The 20,373-nt window shown below is 34.4% G+C and overlaps 1 protein-coding gene across 14 annotated transcripts in view; it reads left to right on the top strand.

The window, feature by feature from the left end:
* The window catches only part of KDM6A (lysine demethylase 6A), a 204,005-nt gene that overhangs the window by 131,205 nt on the left and 52,427 nt on the right, over positions 1 to 20,373 (top strand). For 11 of the 14 annotated variants that reach the window (XR_009350033.1, XM_059158348.1, XM_059158350.1 and 8 more), the window contains 4 exons: positions 11,355 to 11,448; positions 14,263 to 14,389; positions 19,426 to 19,524; positions 19,668 to 19,887. Coding sequence is in view for 13 of the 14 variants with exons in the window: in XM_059158348.1 (XP_059014331.1) it covers positions 11,355 to 11,448; positions 14,263 to 14,389; positions 19,426 to 19,524; positions 19,668 to 19,887 (540 nt within the window). In the remaining variant the exon portion in view is untranslated. The remainder of the gene's footprint in view (positions 1 to 11,354; positions 11,449 to 14,262; positions 14,390 to 19,425; positions 19,525 to 19,667; positions 19,888 to 20,373) is intronic. The other 3 variants (XM_059158349.1, XM_059158356.1, XM_059158359.1) reach the window with 1 other exon arrangement.

Below are 20,373 nucleotides of genomic sequence, written 5' to 3' on the forward strand. Positions count from 1 at the left end.
TGCTGTATAGAAATGAAACAGATTTCTGTACATTGATTTTGTTATCCTGTAACTTTACTGAATTTGTTTATCAATTCTGGCAGTTTTTTTGTGGATTCTTTCAGGTTTCCTATACATCAGGTAATCTGCAAATAGCGAACGTTTGACTTCTTCCTTGCCAATTGGGATACCTTTGTTTTTGTTGTCTGGTTCCTGTGAGTAGGACTTCCAGTCTGTGTTGAATGAAAGTGGTGAGAGTGGACATACCTGTCTTATTCTAATTATAGAAATAAAGCTCTTAGTTTTTCCCCATTTAGTATGATATTAAGTGTGGGTTTTTTTTTTTTTTTTTTCATGTATGGCCTTCGTTATAGTGAGGTATTCCTCTAAACCTGCTTTTTAGAGATGTTTTTTTTTTAAAAAATCATGAGTGGATGTTGTGCTTTATCAAATGCTTTTTCTGTGTCTTTTGAAGTGATCCTGTAGTTCTTTCGTATTCTCTTGTTAGTTGGTGTTATCCCGTTGATTGATTTGCAAATATTGAACCACCCTTCCAACCCAGGAATAAATCCCACTTGATCTTGGTGAATGATTTTTTTTAATGTATTGTTGAATTTGGGTTGCTAGTGTTTTGTTGAGGATTTTTGCATCTGTTTTCATCGGAAATATTGGCCTGTATTTCTGTTTTTTGTGTGTGTCTTCATCTGATTTTGGTATCTGGGTAATGCTGCCCTCATAGAATGAATGTGGAAGATTTCCTTCCTTTTCTTTTCTTTCTTTCTTTGGGGGGTGGGGGATTGTTTGAGGAGAATAGGTATTAACTCTTTAAATGTTTGGTAGAATTCACCTATAAAAGCCATCTGGTTCTGGACCTTTGTTTTTTGGGAGTTTTTTGATTATTTATTCTGTTTCTTTGCCAGTTATCAGTCTTTTTTTTCTGTTCCTGTTTTTAGTTTTGGTAATTTATGTTTCTAGGAATTTATCCATTTCTTCTAGGTTGTCCAGTTTGTTGACATATAGTTTTTCATTATAATAGTCTTAAAATTGTTTGTATTTCTATGGTGTTGGTTGTTATTTTACCTGCCTCATTTGTGTTTTTATTTGGTCCTTTTTCTTTTCTTTTTGATAAGTCTGAGTAGAGGTGTATTAATTTTATCTGTTTGTTTTTTTTTTTTCCAAGAACCAGCTCCTCGTTTCATTGATTTTTGTTGTGTTTCTCATTTCTGTATCATTTATTTTTGCTCTTATCTTTATTATTTCCTTCCATCTACTGGCTTTAGGCTTCATTTGTGGTTCTTTTTATAGGTCCTTTAGGTATAAGGTTAGGTTGTTTGAGACTTTTCTTGCTTCATGAAGTAGGTCTGTATTGTTGTATACTTCCCTCTTAGAACCCACTTTTGCTGCATTCCAAGGGTTTTGGACCTTTGTGTTTTATTTTCATTTGCTTCCATTTTTTTTTTTTTTTTAAATTTCTTTGATTTCCTGGTTGACCCATCCGTTATTTAGTATCAGGTTATTTAACCTCCGTATATTGCTGGCCTTTGCAGATTTTTTCCCGTGATTGACTTCTAGTTTGATAGTGTTAGGGTCAGAAAAAGGGTATGGTATGATTTTGATCTTCTTGATTTTGTTGTGTCCTGTTTTGTGGCATAATATGTAATCTATTCTGGAAAATGTCCCATGTGCACTTGAAAAGAATGTATATTCTGCTGTTTTAGGATGGAAGGTTTGGAATGTATCTGTTAAATCCATCTTGTACCATGGTTTCCTTTTTGTTTTTCTCTTCAGTTGATCTGGTCATTGATACAAGTGTGGTGTTAAGTCCCCTACTATTATCGTATTATTATGGATTAGTTCTTTTCTGTTTATTATTGTGTTATGTATTTGGGTGCTCCCATGTTGGGTGCATAAATATTTATAATTTATTTTCTTTTTGGATTGTCCCCTTTATTATTATAAAGTGTCTCTCTTTGCCTCTCATTACAGTCTTTGTTTTAAAGTCTAGTTTATTTGATATAAGTATTGCTAGGCAGGCTTTCTTTTGACAACCATTTGCGTGATAAATGTTTTTCCATCCCCTTACTTTCAGTCTGCCTGTGTCTTTAGGTCTAAAACCAGTTTCTTCTAGGCAGCATATAGACAGATCTTGTTTTTTTAAGCCATTCTTTTACCCTTTGTCTTTTGATTGGGCCGTTTATTCCATTTTCATTCAAAGTAATTATTGATATGTGTTTATTGCCAGTTTATTACTTGTGTTGTGGTTGTTACTAGAGATTTTCTCTGATCCTTATGATTCTTTCATGGTTTTCTGGTTTTCCTTAGTGATTTAGTGACTTACTTGGATTTCTTTCTCTTAGTTCTTTGCATATCTATTATTCTTTGATTTGTAGTTACCGCTGGGTTGTATATTACATCATCTGCTTATAGTAGTGTCTATTAACTTGATGGCTGTTTAAGTTTGAACCTGTTCTTTACTCCTGTTCTCCCCATGTTTTAGGTATATGTTGTTATTTTATATCCTTTTATTTTGTGTGTTCTTTGACTGATTTTTTTTTTTAACAGAAATACTCATTTTTACTGCTTTTGTGTTTCCTACTTTCATACTGTAACTTTTGGTTTTTCTTTTCCACTCACAGAGTCCCCATTTAGTATTTTTTGCTGGGCTGGCTTAGTGGTCACAAACTCTTTTAGTTTTTGTTTGTCTGTGAAACTCTTCATCTCTCCTTCTATTCTGAACGTTAGCCTTGCTAGATGAGTATTCTTGACTGCACATTTTTCCTACTCAGTGCTTTGAATATATCCTACCAGTCCTTTTTGGCTTGGAGAGTTTTCTGCTGAAAAATGAGCTGATAGCCTTATGGGTTTTCTGTTACAAGTAACTGTCTTCTTTTGTCTTGCTGCTTTTAAATTTTTTTCCTTATTACTGCACTTTGTCAGTTTAGTTACATTTTTTGGTGTGAGTCTGCTTTTGTTGACTTTAATGGGACTTCTCTGTGCTTCCTGGATCTGGATAGCTGTTTCCTTCCCCAGGTAAGGTGAAGTTTTCAACTATTATTTCTTCATATAAGTTTCCTGCCCTCTTTTCTCTCTCTCTGGGACTCCTATGATACAAATGTTACTGTGTTTGATGGAGTCACTGAGTTCCTTAAGTCTTTTCTTGTTTTATATAATTCTTCTTTTTCTTTTTTGTTCAGCTTCATCGCTTTCCTTTACTTTGTTTTTTCGGACATTAATTTATTCCTTTATGTCTTCCAGCCTGCTGTTCATTGCATCAAGCATGTTTCTAATCTCACTTACTGCACTCTGCATCTTCGATTCTTTTATAACTCCTTTATTTATGTGGTAGGGGTCTCACTGATGTCTTCCATTCTTTCTCAAGTTCAGGTGAGTATCTTTATGATCACTGATTTAAGGTCTCCATCAGTTCTGTTACTTATATCAGTTTTGCCTACATCTCTGGCCATGTGCATGTCCTTATCTTGTTCTTTCATTTGGGATAAATTGCTGTCTTATTTTGTCTAAGTCCATGCCGCCTTCTCTGTATTAGAAAAGCCAGTTATGTCTCCTGCACCTGAAAGTAATGGCCTTACGAAGGAGAGGTCATGTAGTGCCCCAGAGTTTCGTGCTTCAGGGAGTGTGTCTGGTGTGTGCTATAGGCACTGTGCTCTTGCGTTCTGGCTGCTCTAACCTTCAGGCCAGTTATCTGCAGAGATTCTTTTTGCCAGTCCAGGGCAGTTTTGGTCCCTGGCCTGAATGTGGCAAGTTTTAACTAGTGCTCCAGTTTGCTTGTGAAATGAGACCTGTCATCACCTCCACTGGAACTGAGACCCTACAGAACTTTCTTGTCGGGACCTGTGGTGTGGAGAGGGGTTTGTTTTGGTCTTTTGGGGGGAGGCGTCCATGGTGCTAGGACTGAGGTAAGCTGACTGAGAAGGGACAGTTCCACCAGAATGGAGGTGGGGCAGGGTGGGGCTGAGTGTTAAGTTATTTAGGCAGCCAATATCTGAATTGCATTGGTTCCTGCTGGTAGTGGCTCTGCTCTTTTCCTGAGTGGTAGGGGAGTGAAATGGTGCCAGCCAGAAGCCTTGTTTCCAGAGATGTCTCTCCCCAGAATGCTGCCTCTCATGGGCATGCTCTGAGAAGAGTAGATCTCCCTGTTGTGTGTGCCAGGCACTCTTCAGATCATTGTTTCCATGCTCTATGTCTCTGGGTTGTTTGCCTACCTTTTCTCCAAAAGCAGCCTCGATAAGCTCTGGACTCTCCCAGAGCCCAGCCCAGTGCAGCCCACTGATACTTTAAACTCTGGGTTTAAGCCCCTCAGTTGCAAGATACCATGAAATTCAGCTCCTCTCATTTTCCAAGCCAGTGGCATTGGGGAAATTTTTCCTTATGCTTTCCCGTGTGCCCCTCTCACTCTCTCACCCTTCTTCCTGACCACAGCTGTACCCACTCTGCAGCAGCCATTATCTGTTTCTTCCTTAAACCACATCTTCACATTTTTCTGCCTTCAGTGTTACCTTGTCTGTACCTCTTTAGTTGTGTTTTTTTTCTGCCAGTCTTCAGGTTGATATCTGGGGCATTTAAGATGATTTGATAGTTACATATTTGTTCATGGGAAGAGGTGCGCCAAGAGTCCTCCTACTTTGCGGCCATCTTTGAGGGAAGTCCTCTTTCAGTTATTTAATTTACCTCTCCCATTTATTAGCTGAGACTCTAGAACCACTTTTTTGTAATAGTAGTAGTAGTAGTAGTAGTAGTAGTAGTAATTGGCCTTTTCCTTGAATTTAATGAAATAACTTGAACAGTTTGCCATCTGAATTCTTAATTAGCCTTTAAAGATGAAAGATACAGAATTTTCTCTTTTAATTTTTTTATTAAAGCATTACTTAATTTTTTAATAGATAACCCAAAATGAAAGTGCTTGAAAGAATACACAGTGAAGTAGCCTCCTCATTCCTTTTCTGTAACAGCCTATTCTCCTCCCCAGACTTTTTCTTTCCCCTCCCCATTTCATATCTTTTCAGAGAAATCCATGTATGTATAAGCAAATCCATTTATGTGTTTGCATGTATATTCATTTTTCTTAATTTTATTGAAACATTAGCCAATTATGTGTGTTCTCACTTGACCTTACATAAATTAAGTTAGTATTATATTTTGGAAATCATTCCATATCAGTGCATGTAGAGCTGTATTACGTCTCTTTGCATAAATGCACTGTAACTAATTTAATTATTTTTCCCTTGAGGGATAGTTAAAATATTGTCATGAATAACACTGTTTATAAGAATCATTATTTTCATTTTGAACCTTCCCTTCTAACTGTCCAGCTTTAGTTTATTACCAAAACACTGTAGATTGATTTCCCTTACATGCATTATAGAAACACAAAAATTCTGAAGAAAGAGAAGTTCCAGTTGATATTTAAAGATGCAGTAAGTATGCCATGAATATGTAGGGTCAAGAATGATTCAATGCAAGGAAATCTGTTACTAAAACAAAAATCAGTGTAAGGAAAAATTTTTTTTTTAAAAGAAGTTAATAGTGTGAAAAGGAAAGCAAACAGTAGACCTAATTAATAGGTCAAAACTTTAGTTCTCTGAAAAAATTAAGAATAGATAATCTACTGGGTAACTTGATCAAGGGAATAAAAGAGAAAGCACACAAAATAATGTAACCATGAAAACAGAAGAAATTAGAGCTATAATACGAGACTACTAAACAGACCTCTGTGAAAATGAATTAAAAATTTAATGACATGGACTACTTCCCAGGGAAATACAGATTAGCAAAATTGACCTCATTAGAAAATTATAAAAAGTCAGTTTCTATAAAAGAAATAGGGAAAATTAAGTAATGCCCTACAGAAAGCTCCGTGGCCAGATGGTTTTACAGGGGAATTCTACCAAGCCTTTAAAGACCTAATAATTCTAATACTTTATACATGTTCCAGAGCTATGGAAATGAAAAACTTCTCTCTCTCTCCTTTCTCTTTATTAAAGGGGGGAAGTTGCTAGCAGCTTTTAATCTTACTTGAGAGACATTTGTGTTTGGTAATAGAGTCCTTTCTGCACTTGATGATTCTGTAGCATATTTCAAAAATATAAAGGAAACAAAATCCCTGATTCTAAAAACTAACTATAAACCACAGTGCTTTCATATCTTCTTTCTTTAAATTGTAAAATATATGTGACATAAATTTTACCATTTTAGCCATTTTTAAGTTCATTGTATCATTAAGTACATTCACATTGTGGAACCATCACTACCATTCATCTGCAGAGTTTTTTCATCATCCCAGACTGAACCCATTAAACAGTAAGTTCTCATTTCTCCTTCCATCCAGCCCCTCGCAATCAACTAGTCTACATTCTGCTTCTGTGAATTTAACTAGCTCATGTAAGTGGAATCATATTGTCTTTTTGTGCCAGGCATATTTCATTTAGCATATTATCTTTAGGTTTGTACATGTTGTAGCATGTATGAGAACTTAACTCTTTTTTTTTTTTAAGATTTTATTTATTTATTTGACAGAGATCACAAGTAGGCAGAGAGAGAGAGGAGGAAGTAGGCTCCCCGCAGAGCAGAGAGCCGGATGTGGGGCTCGATCCCAGGACCCTGGGATCATGACCTGAGCCGAAGGCAGAGGCTTTAACCCACTAAGCCACCCAGGCGCCCTGAGAACTTAACTCTTCTTTAAGGCTTAATAATATTTCATTGTTGTATGTACACACTACATTTTGTTTATCCATTCATCTATTGGTGGACACTTGTGTGGCTTCCACCTTTTGGCTATTGAACATGAGTGTGCAAATATCTGTTTGAATCCCTGCTTATAATTCCTTTTGATGTGTAACTAGAAGTGAAATTACTGGAATTTTATGATAATTCTATGTTTAATTTTTTGAGGAACCATAATATTGTTTTTCCCCATTTCTCTATTTGAAGCAAGTGTACCTGATAAAAATAGTACAAAAGGGAAGCAATATATATGGGCCAATATCAGTAATAAATATTGGTGTAAAAGTACTAAGTAGAAATTTAGCAAACAAAATTATTACCTCATTGAGTCAGCTTGAGGGGATGGGGTTTCTAATCAACAACTCTGTTACAAGTTTAGAAACCAATTATAATAATGAAATATAAGATATAGAATAAAATGTTTAGCTCATACTGAAATGAATAATTCTGTATTATAAATGCTTTAAGAAAATGAATATAAATGAATTTATATTACATATTTATATTTGAATTTATTTATATTCATTTATAAATGAATTATGATAGTACAAATTGTGAATATAAATGGCAAATAAATGGAAGAAAGGGGACACTTTTTTTTTTACTTATGGAGAATTTCAGTCAATGAATGAAGAAAGATGACTATCTCTCACAAGGTGGTACTTAACTAATTTCCAAGGGACAGTCTTCAAAGTAACTAGCCAGTACTTTTTATGTGTCGAGGTGCTGAAAATTAAAAACAGAGGATCTGTCCCAGATTGGAGGAGAATAAGGAGACATGCAACCTGAACATAGTATGGGATCTTGGATTATCTCTTGGACAGTTGGTGAAATTGGAATAAATTATGTAGGTTAATAGTGTTGTATCAGTGTTAAATTCTGTCAGTCTTTTCATGTATTTTGAAGCTCTTTTATTGTTACTCTTACGTCCTGTTGCTCTTTATGAAATATTTTTTTTTATCCCTGGTAATAATCTTTGCCTTGAAGCCTGCTTAATCTGATCTGAATCTGGTCACTTCAGCTTTCTAATGCTTAGTTGTTTGCATGGTATCGTTTTCATCCTTTTATTTCAACCTTCTTGTGTGTTTATATGTAAAGCGCATCTCTTATGGTATATTTTTGGGTCTTTTCTAAATCTTTTCTGGACATCTTTTTAGTTTGGAATGTCTAGTCCGTTATATTTAACTTGGCTGTCATTCTTGTTGTGTATCCTTTGTATTTTGTTGTTTTTCTCTGGCGCTTTTCAAAGGTCTTTTTCCATTTGGTTTTTAAGAATTTGACTATGAATTGCCCAGGGATTGTTTCTTTTTTTCGTTTTTTTAATTTTATTTATTTGACAGAGAGAAATCACAAGTAGGCAGACAGGCAGGCAGAGAGAGAGGGAGAAGCAGGCTCCCTGCTGAGCAGAGAGCCTTATGGGAGGCTCTATCCCAGGACCCTGAGATCATGACCTGAGCTGAGGGCAGAGGCTTAACACACTGGGCCACCCTGTTTCTTTCTTTATACTTACACTACTTATGGTTTTCTTAGTCTTTTAGACATGGGATTTGATATTTTTCATCAGTCTGGAAGGTCTTAGCCATTATATTATATCTTTTCTGCTCCATTCTTTTTCCCTTCTTGGATTCCGGTTACATGTATGGTAGACTGTTATTGCCTCATTTATCTTTGGATGGCTTTTATTTTTAAGTCTCCAATCTGCTCTTCAGTTTCTGTTCTATCCAGTGATATTTTTTTTGAATTTTGGATGTTTTTCAGTTTTTAGAAACCATTTTTTAGAAAAATTTTTATTATGATTACCAGAATTTTATTTATATTTACTTTTTATTCAGTTTTTAGAATATTTTTGTTTCTTTCCATGCTTTAATTTCTTACCCATTCACTCATTATGATCATATTTTTCTTATTGTCCATGAATTGTTAAAGTGGCTGCCTTAAAATTATTTACAGATTTCATCATCTAATTTCATAGTTGATTTTCATTAATTTCCTTTTCTTTTGAATGTGCGTAAAATCTTCCTGATTCTTTATAAATCTGGTAATTTTACCCTGGGGCTGTCATGAATAATACATTTTGGAGTGACTTTGTTTTATTTTTCTGAAGATTGATGTTTTTGTTTTATATTAGCCAGTTAATTTTGATCATGGCACACTAAATGTGGTCACCCCTGTAGCTGACAGGGGCTGAAATCTCTGTTTAGTTCTTTTAGACTGCTGGACATGTTCATGCATAGTTCAGCAGTCAGTAAGAGATTAGGCAGAGTTTAACCACAGAATTTGGAGTCTCTTTCGTTTATTCTCTCCTTCCTAGGATTTCTCCCCTCACGTCCATCTCTTGTCATAGCTTCAAAGTGATTCTTCAGACTAGTGAGATTCCTCATTTCTTTTGAGTTCTAGCCAGCCAGGCACCAGTTAAGTCCTGCTCTCAGGTGAAAATCCTAGTAAAAGGGGGGTTACTCATCCACTACCATAACCTTTTCTTAAGGGTTAATGTTTCTGGTTTCCCTCTGGGCTTTCTGATAGTTGGCTTCTATTTTATCCAGAGCTGAAAACTGCCTGTGGAACAGCTTCTCCAACATTACCAGAGGCAAAACTTAAAAACACCTTTAAAGATAAACTCATGTTGCTTTTTGTATGCCATATGTAATCCTGCATATTGTTCTAGTGTAAGCATCCATCGTATTTTGTGTTTTCACTCCTAGTGACATAGACCTAGGTTGACTCCAGTTCCTGATACTATCAACAGTACCATTTAGAGCATTACCTGTGGAAATGTTTCTTTTGTATGTGTGTCCCAAGAGTGAGCTTGCTGGATTGTAGTGTGTTTGCATACCTAATTTCATGAATCAGTCCCCTTCCAGCAGGGCATGAGTGTTTTCCTTTGCTCACATCCCCAAAAGACTTGGATTACCCAACTTACTTATGTTTGCCAATCTGATGAGTGGGTGATAGTATTTCATTTAAACTTACATTTTCTGATTTCTGGAGTTACATGCTTGTTCACATGTTTTTCACCTTTATGTGTTGGTTTTTGTGTTCATTGCCTATTTTTCCACCTTGTGTTTCAAATCAGATCTTTATTTTTCCTTAGGATTTGTATTGTTTGGGCCATGCCAAAGAACTTCTTTCCCATCTCAAAGAAATACTCTCCTACATTTTTTTTTCTCATATGGTTCTGAACTGCCTGTATATGATAAGAGGTAGAAGTCTAACTCGATGTTTCTCGGTGTGATGCAACCAGTTTTTAAAATATTTTTTATTATTATTATTGTTTGTGTTTGGAAGTATGTTTTAGCATACCACTCAAAGGAATTGAGTTGGGTAACTTGTTCCTTATCTTGTATTAATTGCCTAAACAACTTTTTGGGATCAGATTAATATTTAGGAGAACGAATTTAATTGATGAGTAAAAGTTTAAGTAGTAGCTTCTGTTACTCTCATTGGCTAGTTCTTTCTGATCTTTTCTATGTTGACATACTGTATACATGTAGCACCTTACTTGTTTCTCCAGCTGTTTGCTTACCTCATTTGATCCTTAGAACAACTCCAGATGGAAAGATTGGGTATTAGCTCTGTTTTATGGATGTTGAGTCATAGTTTCAGTGATTTGCCTGAGGCTCTTACAGCTGGTTTTGTATTTCTGCCTATGGTTTTTGTTTGTTGTTGTTGTTGTTGTTTTTATTTAGAAAGATTTTACTTATTTGGGAGAGTGAGTGAGTGAGAGGGAGAGAGAGCACAAGCCAGCTGTGGGGGAGCTACAGGGAGAGGGAGAAGCAGACTTCCTGCTGAGCAAGGGAGGCCAGTGTGGGACTGGATCCCCAGTCATGACCTGAGCCAAAGGCAGACACTTAGCGGAGCCACCCAGGAGCCCCTATACCTATGTTTTGTTGAGAAGAATTTGTTTGCCAGGCAGCTGTGGAGTATTGCTGATAATGAATAAAAGCCACCTCAATCCATTTTTCTGCTGAGTATGTTTTAAAGGTAATATTTATGAGGTTTTCTTTTGTTAGTTTACCCCCTTTTCCCCCCTTCTCCTTTTTCTTGGAGAAACAGTCTTAAGCTTTATGGCTGTAACAATAATGGGTTTCTTTCCCATTAGTACTTTTGGTGGGAAGGGGCTGAGGGTAAATGGTTTCATTTAGAGATTTGCCTATGGAACCTTTAAATATTGTGAATGCTGTTACTCTCTAAGTATGGGAAATTTGGTATCTTTAAAATCATACATATTATAATTTTTTTCCTTAGGATATATACCAGTATCCTTTAAACTTAGGTTTTAACTACTTTTGCATTTAGATTTTTTAAAGCATTTTTGGTGTATACTCTTTTTTATTAAGTTCCTTGGGAACTTGGTGTTTCTAGGTAAACGGATTATGCACTTGGAGGTAGAATATTTCTCTCGCTTCATCAGTGTTATGAAATAAAGGTGAAATTATTTGTTATTAAATAAGTTGATGATTTTAACAATTGAGATGAAGCACATTCTTAAAATTAGGGCATCTTTTAATACTTTGTCAGGATTATGTAGTAAATCTTTTTTTAAAATATTATGCAGTAAATCCTAATATATGAGCTGATTCTTCAAAGATACCAATTTTATTTTTCTTTAAAAATCTTTTTTCTGCTTTTTTTAGAGGAAGTATCATTCTGCAAAGGAAGCTTACGAACAACTTTTGCAGACGGAAAACCTTTCTGCACAAGTAAAGGCAACTGTCTTACAACAGTTAGGTATGTAATAGTGTACATTTAGTGTATTATCAGTTTTTCTCTTTATGATTTTTACGTGTCAGAGATGGCAAATATATGACTCCTATATTCTATTCTTTTTCCTTCTTTTACCCAGAGTTGATAGAATTAATCTGAACTGAGCATATTTCCACCTTCTGCCAAGCATTGTCCATCTCATTTCAGTTCTTCAGTGAAGCTAGTCCTTTTAAATTCTCAGAAATTATTCTCTAGTACTTAACCTGTGGGTGAAGGAAGTTGAATACTTCTTTGTGCTACATATGCTTAGTACTAAAGTCACTTGGTGGTTAGTGAGCTTGCTTTCATAGCTCTGTCAATAAGATTAACTGAAACATTTCATTTAAAAGTTGTGGAATATCTAACAGTATAGTGTTTTTGTACACATGTAGTATTCTAGTCTATTGTTAAAGATGAAGAAATGTAGCCATTTGGTTGTAATATGTTACTGTGACCAAGACAATAGTGATTGAGTTCCCTACATTAGTTTTGTTATATAGTTATTGAGTCATATTTCCTTTATGTATTTGTTATTTGGGTTTTCCCCCCAGCTTTTGTTTATTTGTTTTTGGTCTGGGCAAATAATTTATTCTTAATTTTTAACCAATGTGTAGTAATATGAATATTTTCATAAATGTGACTATTCTTACATAGTTTTAAAATCATTTAAGCCCAGATTTTATCACTGATCTTCATGATATTGGTACATATCATATGATTAATTATACAAACTGAGCACATTGCCTTAATATAAAACTTTCATTTTTAGTTTTGTTTTTAATTTAATCTCTGGTTAGAATTTTACTTGATTTATCCATACTTTCAAAAATTGTGGAATTACTTGAATATTTTTTTAGTAAGCTTACAGATCATGTTTGAGTATTGTGAATTTGTATCTTTAAATTAAAACAAGTTTATCCCTCTCTGTCCCCCCTCCATTTGCATGCGTGCTGGCTCTCTCTCAAATAAATAAATGAAATCTTTAAAAAAATTTAAAACAAGCTTACTAGTAAAGAAGTTTTTTGTGTTCTTAAGTAAAAAGAACAAAGTAATGCCTTTGGCATAAGGCTGCTTACTCATTCAGCTAATATTTGAATATGAACTTTTTTTTAATCCACTCTATAAGTTTTTATGCATTTTAGATGCAGTGAAGAAAATGTCAATAGCAAAAATGCATACACATTTTAAATTTAGGAAATAAATTGAAATAGTTTTGGATTATGTTTGAATCACCTGTCCTCTTTAGCGTTGGCTTACTATATTTCAGAGTGTAAGTATAATAAACTTCATGCTTTTGAAAGGAAAAAACACTTCTCCTAATTAAGTCTAACTTATGCCTACACATCAGTCCTTCTGCTTGCTTGTCATTACTGCTTAAGCAGCTCCTTTCAGAGCTTCTTTCTCTAGGTTCCATTCTTAATAGTAATAGGGGATAACAAAGAACAGATGAGCAAACGTAAACGTGTGATTGACATGTATTTCCATAAAACATAGTTCTCCTTGAAATACCTTTTGGAGCACAGCAACTGTAATAAAGGTCAGAAAATAAGGGTCCTTATTTGTTATATGTAATACAGACTATACATGAAGAATAGAGCTGATTTCATGCACTTGAATTGATCTACAACTGAAGTATGATTTCCCCAGCAAATTAAACCAAATTATTCCTGTGTATCTCAAAGGTTTTAGAATACAGTCAGTATTCCATGATCCAATCTTTTGATTGCTTACATAGCCCTTTCCTTTTCTTTCCCTCTTCCCTCTTCCATACTATAAAAATTGTGCATATTTAAGGTGTACAACATGATACACGTATACATAGTAAAATGAATAGTTTTGGCAAATTAATCAAGAGATTCATTTCCTCACATGGTTACCATTTGATTTTGTGTTGTGGGAACACCCAAAACCTATTCTCTTAGCAAATCTCCTATATATATATTATAGTATTATTAACTATAGTCATTCTGCTATACATTACTCTCTAGACTTATTCATCCTACATAACTGCAATTTCGTACCCTTAGACCAGTATCTCCCCATTTCCCCTACCTCCCCATTCCTGGTAACCACCATCCTACTATCTGCTTCTGTGTATTCAGTTTTTTGAGATTCTCCGTATAATTTGAGATTATGCACTATTTAAACTTATTTATTAAACATTTGTGGTACACATTTTATACCATTTTTATTTACACCATTTGAATACACTTTTCTTAGCCTTGGGTTTTGTTTTGTTTTGTTTTTTAATTGTTGAATGCTTTATAGTTCTTATTTTAGATAAGTTGTGAACATATGTGGCCAGTGCCAGTGAGGTAGGGTTATATGTGTATGTTGTACTCTGAGATTGAGTAGTATCATATTTACTGTTTTTGAAATAAATATTGGGTTAATAGACTGTTTTGGAGAGTCTTAAAATGTACATAAAGTTTTACATAGAGCACTGAATAAGATCGAACATCTTTATATTCTGTTTCATAACTTGGATTTTTTCAAATACCAAAAGTAGAAAAGAGGAACTGTAGTTGAATCTACTAAGTGTTAAATCAGTGCTTAATATCGTTTCAGTTTCTTGGGATAAAGTTCTTTATAGGTTTGACTATATCTTCCTGTGAGAAACAGACTTCCTTATGATCAGAATTAGCAGTTCTAAGTTTTGGGGAATGTGTATGCCAAACTAAATGAATAAATTGACTGAAAAAAGAGTATTTTTACTTACATGTTTTCTGCTTGGTATTCTTAAAAAATTGAAGATCAATTAAGTCATTTAGATAAATACTTTTTAATCATTTGCTATAGGTTGGATGCATCACACTGTGGATCTTCTGGGAGATAAAGCCACTAAGGAAAGCTATGCTATTCAATATCTCCAAAAGTCCTTGGAAGCAGATCCTAATTCTGGCCAGTCCTGGTATTTCCTCGGAAGGTGAGACTATACTTGAGTTTTGCTTTTGTTTATTCCAGCTAAGAGATTTGAATTATGAGCTAAAAGGTTTGTTTACATTTATAACCTGGTCAGTGTGTTATCCTTTTTAAATATATTATCACAAAGATTTCTGGAAGTTAAAGAAAACTTCAGAATGTGATAGTTTTCTCACAGTATAATCTGGTCTGCTGGGACATTTCTTATTTTCCTTGTTAGATTTTCATTTGTCTTGAATTATTGTTGGTTTTTAAAAAGTCTTATTAGATAATAGTTCTTCATTCTAGTATTTAAGTACACTTTCTTTTGAATTCTAGTAATTTTTTTTTAATGTGTCAAACAGAACAGAATTAATTTCTTATTCTTCTGGTGACTACCAGTAGCCAATGGGACCTTCCTATTTATAATTTTAGATAGTGATATATAGATTAGAATGGACATAATTTGATTAATGTAGGTCTCAAATCAGTTCTGCTTGACATCCCACAGTGAGAAAGTGGATATATTATTAGCGGTTTTGTTGGAAAGGAGAAGTGACATATAATGAAAATAGTTTTCTATACGTCTACAACCTTTTCTCTATACTTTAAATGCCAAAATTACTGATTATTTGAAATATACCTTTTGAATATGTATCTGATAGATTTATATTTTGGGGCCATTATTAGATTGTATTTTGGTTCCTAACTGGTTTTAGCTTTTGTGGTATGGTGGAAAGATCAGTGTACTAGATGTTGAGAGACTTGGATTCAAGTCTTGGTTAGGCTACTATATGAGGAATCATGGATGGTACAGTTAAACTTTTTGATGCTTCAATTTTCTTTTAACTTATTAAAGAAGAGGATTATGTTAGATCGTTGGTTTTCATAGGGGACTATTTTGTCCCATAGAGGGAAATTTATAATGTGTGGAGATACTTGGTTATCACGGTTATGGGGAATGCTACAGACATCTAGTGGGACAGCCCTCTAGAACAAAAAATTTACCTCACCCAAAATGTCAGTAGTGACGAGGTTAAGAAACCCTGGTTATAGATTATCTGTTAGGTACCTACTCACCCTAAAGGTTTCAATTTTGTGATTTCTTTTGAAATTATCCCATTTTGTTTTAATTTAGCTCTTTGAATTTTCCATATAATCATGTTAAGTTTTAGCATTCTGTATGGTTTCATTTTTCCTTTAAATTTAGAAAAGTATATTTCTATGAGATGGAGTAATATTAAGTTTTTTAAAAAAATATTTGATAAGTCACTAATAATGTACAGTAAGAGTTGGCAGAATTTTTAGCAGAATTGTTCTAATGCCTTCCCAGGCCTATAAAATCATCTAATTTGGGTTGCTCACTAGTAAAGCTTGAGAGTCCAAATTTTGTCTTTCTCTCTCACTGAAGATATTTGGGAGCAGAAGCTGGATCTTAGCATCTTTGTATATTCTCACCTAGCAAAGTGGCTATACAATAAATGGAATAAATGAACTGACTGAACACCATTTGCATTTGGAGTTGGTACCATTGCTAGTGTTAGTGTTGTGCAGTGGGAGGCTTCATACAGAGACTGGAAAGGAGATTCAGTACTGGGAAGTAGGGGCTGCCTGGTCATGGCCTCTAGTGTTAACATTTATACATGCAAATTTATTTTAATATAGGTTAAAAGGCATGTGTACCAGAGATTATTTTCCTTTTGACCTAAAGATTAGTAGTTGAATACAATACAGTAGTGTTGTTGTCTTTTTAGTATGCTTTTAAAAAATTCTAGGCTTTTAAATATCTAAAATTACTATTTTAGTACTGCTGTAATTTTCAGCTCATTGAACAGTATTCCACGGGAGGGTGTTTTTTTTGTTTTTTTGTTTTTTAATTTTAGTAACTGACTTCATATTTTAAGCCATTGAGATGCTTTTATTTGAATCTTTTCAGATAAAATTTTCCAGATACGCGGCATGCTTTATGATTTCTCAAATAAAGGATACTTATCTCAGTTTAATTTGTTTTGGAGTTCAAGATTATCATGTTAGATGTTAATGATTTTTTATCATAATAATATAATTCAACAGTTGTTTAGACTTTTTTCATTGATGTTTACTTTTTTTTTAACCTCATTTCACTGCCTACTGGTGTGTTGCTTCTAATCCTTCTTGTTGTGAGAAAATTTTTATAAATAGTATATATTTTAAAAGTTATTAAATGCTCTTGGGGTGCCTGGGTGGCTCACTGGGTTAAGCCTCTGCCTTCAGCTCAGGTCATGATCTCAGGGTCCTGGGATCAAGCCCCACATTGGGCTCTCTGCTCTGCAAGGAACCTGCTTCCCCTGCTCTCTCTCTGCCTACATGTGATCTCTCTCTCTCTTTTTCTCTTTCTGTATCAAATTAATTAATTAATTAATTTTTAAAAAGTTATTAAAGCTCTGAATGACGACCTCAAGTGTCAGATAACTTTGGGATTTGATGACCTTAGTATTTCTGAGGCTTTTCATACTTACCTTTGCCTTCAGGTGTGTGTTGATGTCATTTGGCATGTCTGTATCATAATGCAAGGATAATGTGGTAATGCTCTTATACTAGTACTAATCACTAACATTGTTACCACAGAACTATAGAATGTTAGAGCTAGGAGGGAACCAGGGAGGTCACCTGCTTCACTCTGTAAACCCTTCCATTTTATAGATATAGAAAGTGAGTTCAGAGAAGTAAAATGTTCTGTCCAAGGTCATAGCCACACAGGTAACTAAGTCAGAACAGGAACTAGATCCTAGGTTCACTTGCTGCTTTTTCAGAGATACAAGGCTGTCTTCAGGGGAACTTAGTTAAATTTTATTAGAGGAAAATTGGTTGGTGGTTGGACTAGGACATCTGCATTTGGGCACATTGGTTTCCTACTTTCACTTTGTAGGAATGGAATGTGAAAACATTGGTTTGGGGAATTACTGCTTATTCCTGCCAGTGGTGAGGTAAATTTGTCTATAAATCTGAGATTTGGCTTTGATTTAAGAACAACAAACAGAATGTGTTTTCTACTGTTTGTTAAGCATTTCCTTCCTTCATGGTATCTGTCCCTATTTGGCATTGTTAATGACTTCTCCTGAATTCTCCCTTAGTAAAGGAGACACTGCCTTCTCTGTTTCAGTCACTGACATTTCTTAGTAGTGCCCAATCCGCAAAATTAGTGATTCCTTAGGCTTATTTTCACAGGTATCCTGTGTTCTTACACCCTGTCTTTTATGTGGATAAAGTTCAAACCTAGATCTCTGTATTTCAAGGTATTAAATTTCAGGACCACATCTATTTTTTACCTAACATTATCCATTTTAGTGTTCTCAACCTCACATCAAAGTAAGCATATTTCAAACCTCATTCATCATATTCTTTTCCAAATCATCTCCTCTCCTTTTAGTTTTGCCAGTGAGGTCACCTTTTATTTATTTTTAAAAACTCTCTTTGCTCAAGCTTAAATCTAAGTTATTACCCTCCTCCCCACGGATATCTAATCAGTTGGTCACAAAGTCTTTACCTGTCTTTTTGGTTTACTGTTTCTCCCTTCTTTTTCTTTCATGCCATGTTCTTTACTTTTATCCTAGTTTTGGCCTGCTCCAAGTCAGTGAGTATAGCTGCCTTCTTTTTTACTGTCCATAATTTATTTTCCTTTCAGTTTATCCCTACAATTATTAGCAGATTAATATTTCTGTGAAGTACTTTCATGGTGCCATTTCTCTTGTTAGAAGAACCAAAAATTTCAGGTTATCCTCAGGCTGGATTTACAATTCTCTACTCTTTGTATCTGTGCTGTCTTCTCTATATTGGGTTTTGCTCATACTCTTCAAACAACATTTTGAAATTCCTTCTCTCATCTTCTCTGTCTGAATCAGTGGTTCCTGAGACTTTTGGTTTACATGAATCAGTAAAATTCCAGAGAATAATCATGAGGATCTAAATATGCTATTTGGGCACATAAAAACACTTAAGAATTTTTTACTGTTTACCTGGCCAGTTATATTTCAAAATAAGTTGGTTTCAATAAAAATATTAATTAGTGTAATGGAAAATTTATGTACATAAGTACATGTTATTATTCAGTCTTATTTTCATGGCCAAATTGCCATATACTGGCTGATAATGAATAATCAGTGATCTAAACTTATATGCATCTATGCATATTCACATTCCTTAGTATTATCCTTCCCTTGCTTTTCCTAAATCCTGTAGTATATATTGTGGTGTCTTCTACCCTAAATTCTCAGACCAGTTCTTGTCTATGTCAGCCATGTGATAACGGCATCATGACATTTGTGATGTGTCTTTAATCCTCAACTAAATTGTAAGCTCCTTAAAGGCAGAGACTGAGTTTTATTTTTTTCTTTTTTCCTTAGTGCAAAGCACTAAGAAGATAATTTCTGTATTTATAGTTTCAGCTGCTGCTCTGTATTCATCCAGTACATCTGCATTAAAAAAATGACAGGTCTTTGAAACTTTAATCATCCCTGCTTCCCTTGTGTGACATGAAATATTGTACTCACTTTATTATTACTGTTTTTGATAGTTAGCTTGATTTTTACCTGCATCTTAATATTTGTATTTTTTATGAATTGCAGAGTGGTTGACCTCATGGTTATTATTTAGGAAAGGAGAACTGAAATCTGATTTGGCAAGTCTTACCAACATAGAATGGTTTTCTTGGTTTTTAACTCTGTATTTTTAATGAATGTAAGCTATATAAATAGATCAGGCTGTTCAAGTGTAATGGCCCATGCATGTGTATGCACATGTGTGCTTTTAACTCTATATGATATTGAAGTAATATGGCCTTTAATTATTTTAATATTCATTAATGCAGCATGCTTTAGCACTTACCAGATCAACTATAGTATAGTTTATTGAGTGGTTAATTATAACTTACATTATAATTTTATATATACACACACATTCACAGAAATATGTTAGCTTGTTAGGATTTTTTTATTTGCTTTGATATGTGTAGTCCATTTTTCAGAAAATTAATTTATCAGTATTAATGGAATTGTCTGGATTTTTTCCCCCCTCCCTTCTCAGGTGCTATTCAAGTATTGGGAAAGTTCAGGATGCCTTTATATCTTACAGGCAGTCTATTGATAAATCAGAAGCAAGTGCAGATACATGGTGTTCAATAGGGTAAGACATTATATAAAAATAATGGTATTATACTTGATATACAGCAGTTACATCACATGTAATGTACTTGGTAGTTAATACCATGTGAGAAGTTAAGTAGTTTTCTTAGTTGACCTATTTTTTTTTTTTCTTCCTCATTCTAGCGTGCTATATCAGCAGCAAAATCAGCCTATGGATGCTTTACAGGCTTATATTTGTGCTGTACAATTGGACCATGGCCATGCTGCAGCCTGGATGGACCTAGGCACACTCTACGAATCCTGCAACCAGCCTCAGGATGCCATTAAATGCTACTTAAATGCAACCAGAAGCAAAAGTTGTAGTAATACCTCTGCACTTGCAGCACGAATTAAGTATTTACAGGTAAAACTTTTAAATAGCAGTTTTTTAAAGCATATGTTTCCCTATGACACTCAGGCAGGAGGCGGGTGGTTGGAAAGTTTGTCTAGTTGTGTTTTGATGTCTATAATTTGTTTCCATATTTTGTAAACATACCATAGCTTGTAATATTATTTTAAACTTTTCATTTTAAGTAAGATATGCAGTATTTAAAAGATGCTCTTTTGCACATTTACTGTTGATGCATATTAATTTACATAATTTTTTTCTATGTGCTGTCTACATTTTTAAGTTGTCATAGCATTTTAGAGCAAAGAACACAAACACTGTCTTTCACTCTTGCTTGGAGTTTCATGAGAAGACAGCTATGAGAACTCTGAAAACAGAGCTCAGCTTTGTTTTAATTTTCACAAAGGTTTATATTCCGGTTACCCTCTTTATACTTAGTATCTTTCTGAAACCCCAAATTAAGAATCTATTTTCTTTTAAAAACAATTAGTTATAGCATTT

This window comes from Mustela lutreola, chromosome X (assembly GCF_030435805.1).
Source record: "Mustela lutreola isolate mMusLut2 chromosome X, mMusLut2.pri, whole genome shotgun sequence".
Classification (NCBI taxonomy): domain Eukaryota; kingdom Metazoa; phylum Chordata; class Mammalia; order Carnivora; family Mustelidae; genus Mustela; species Mustela lutreola.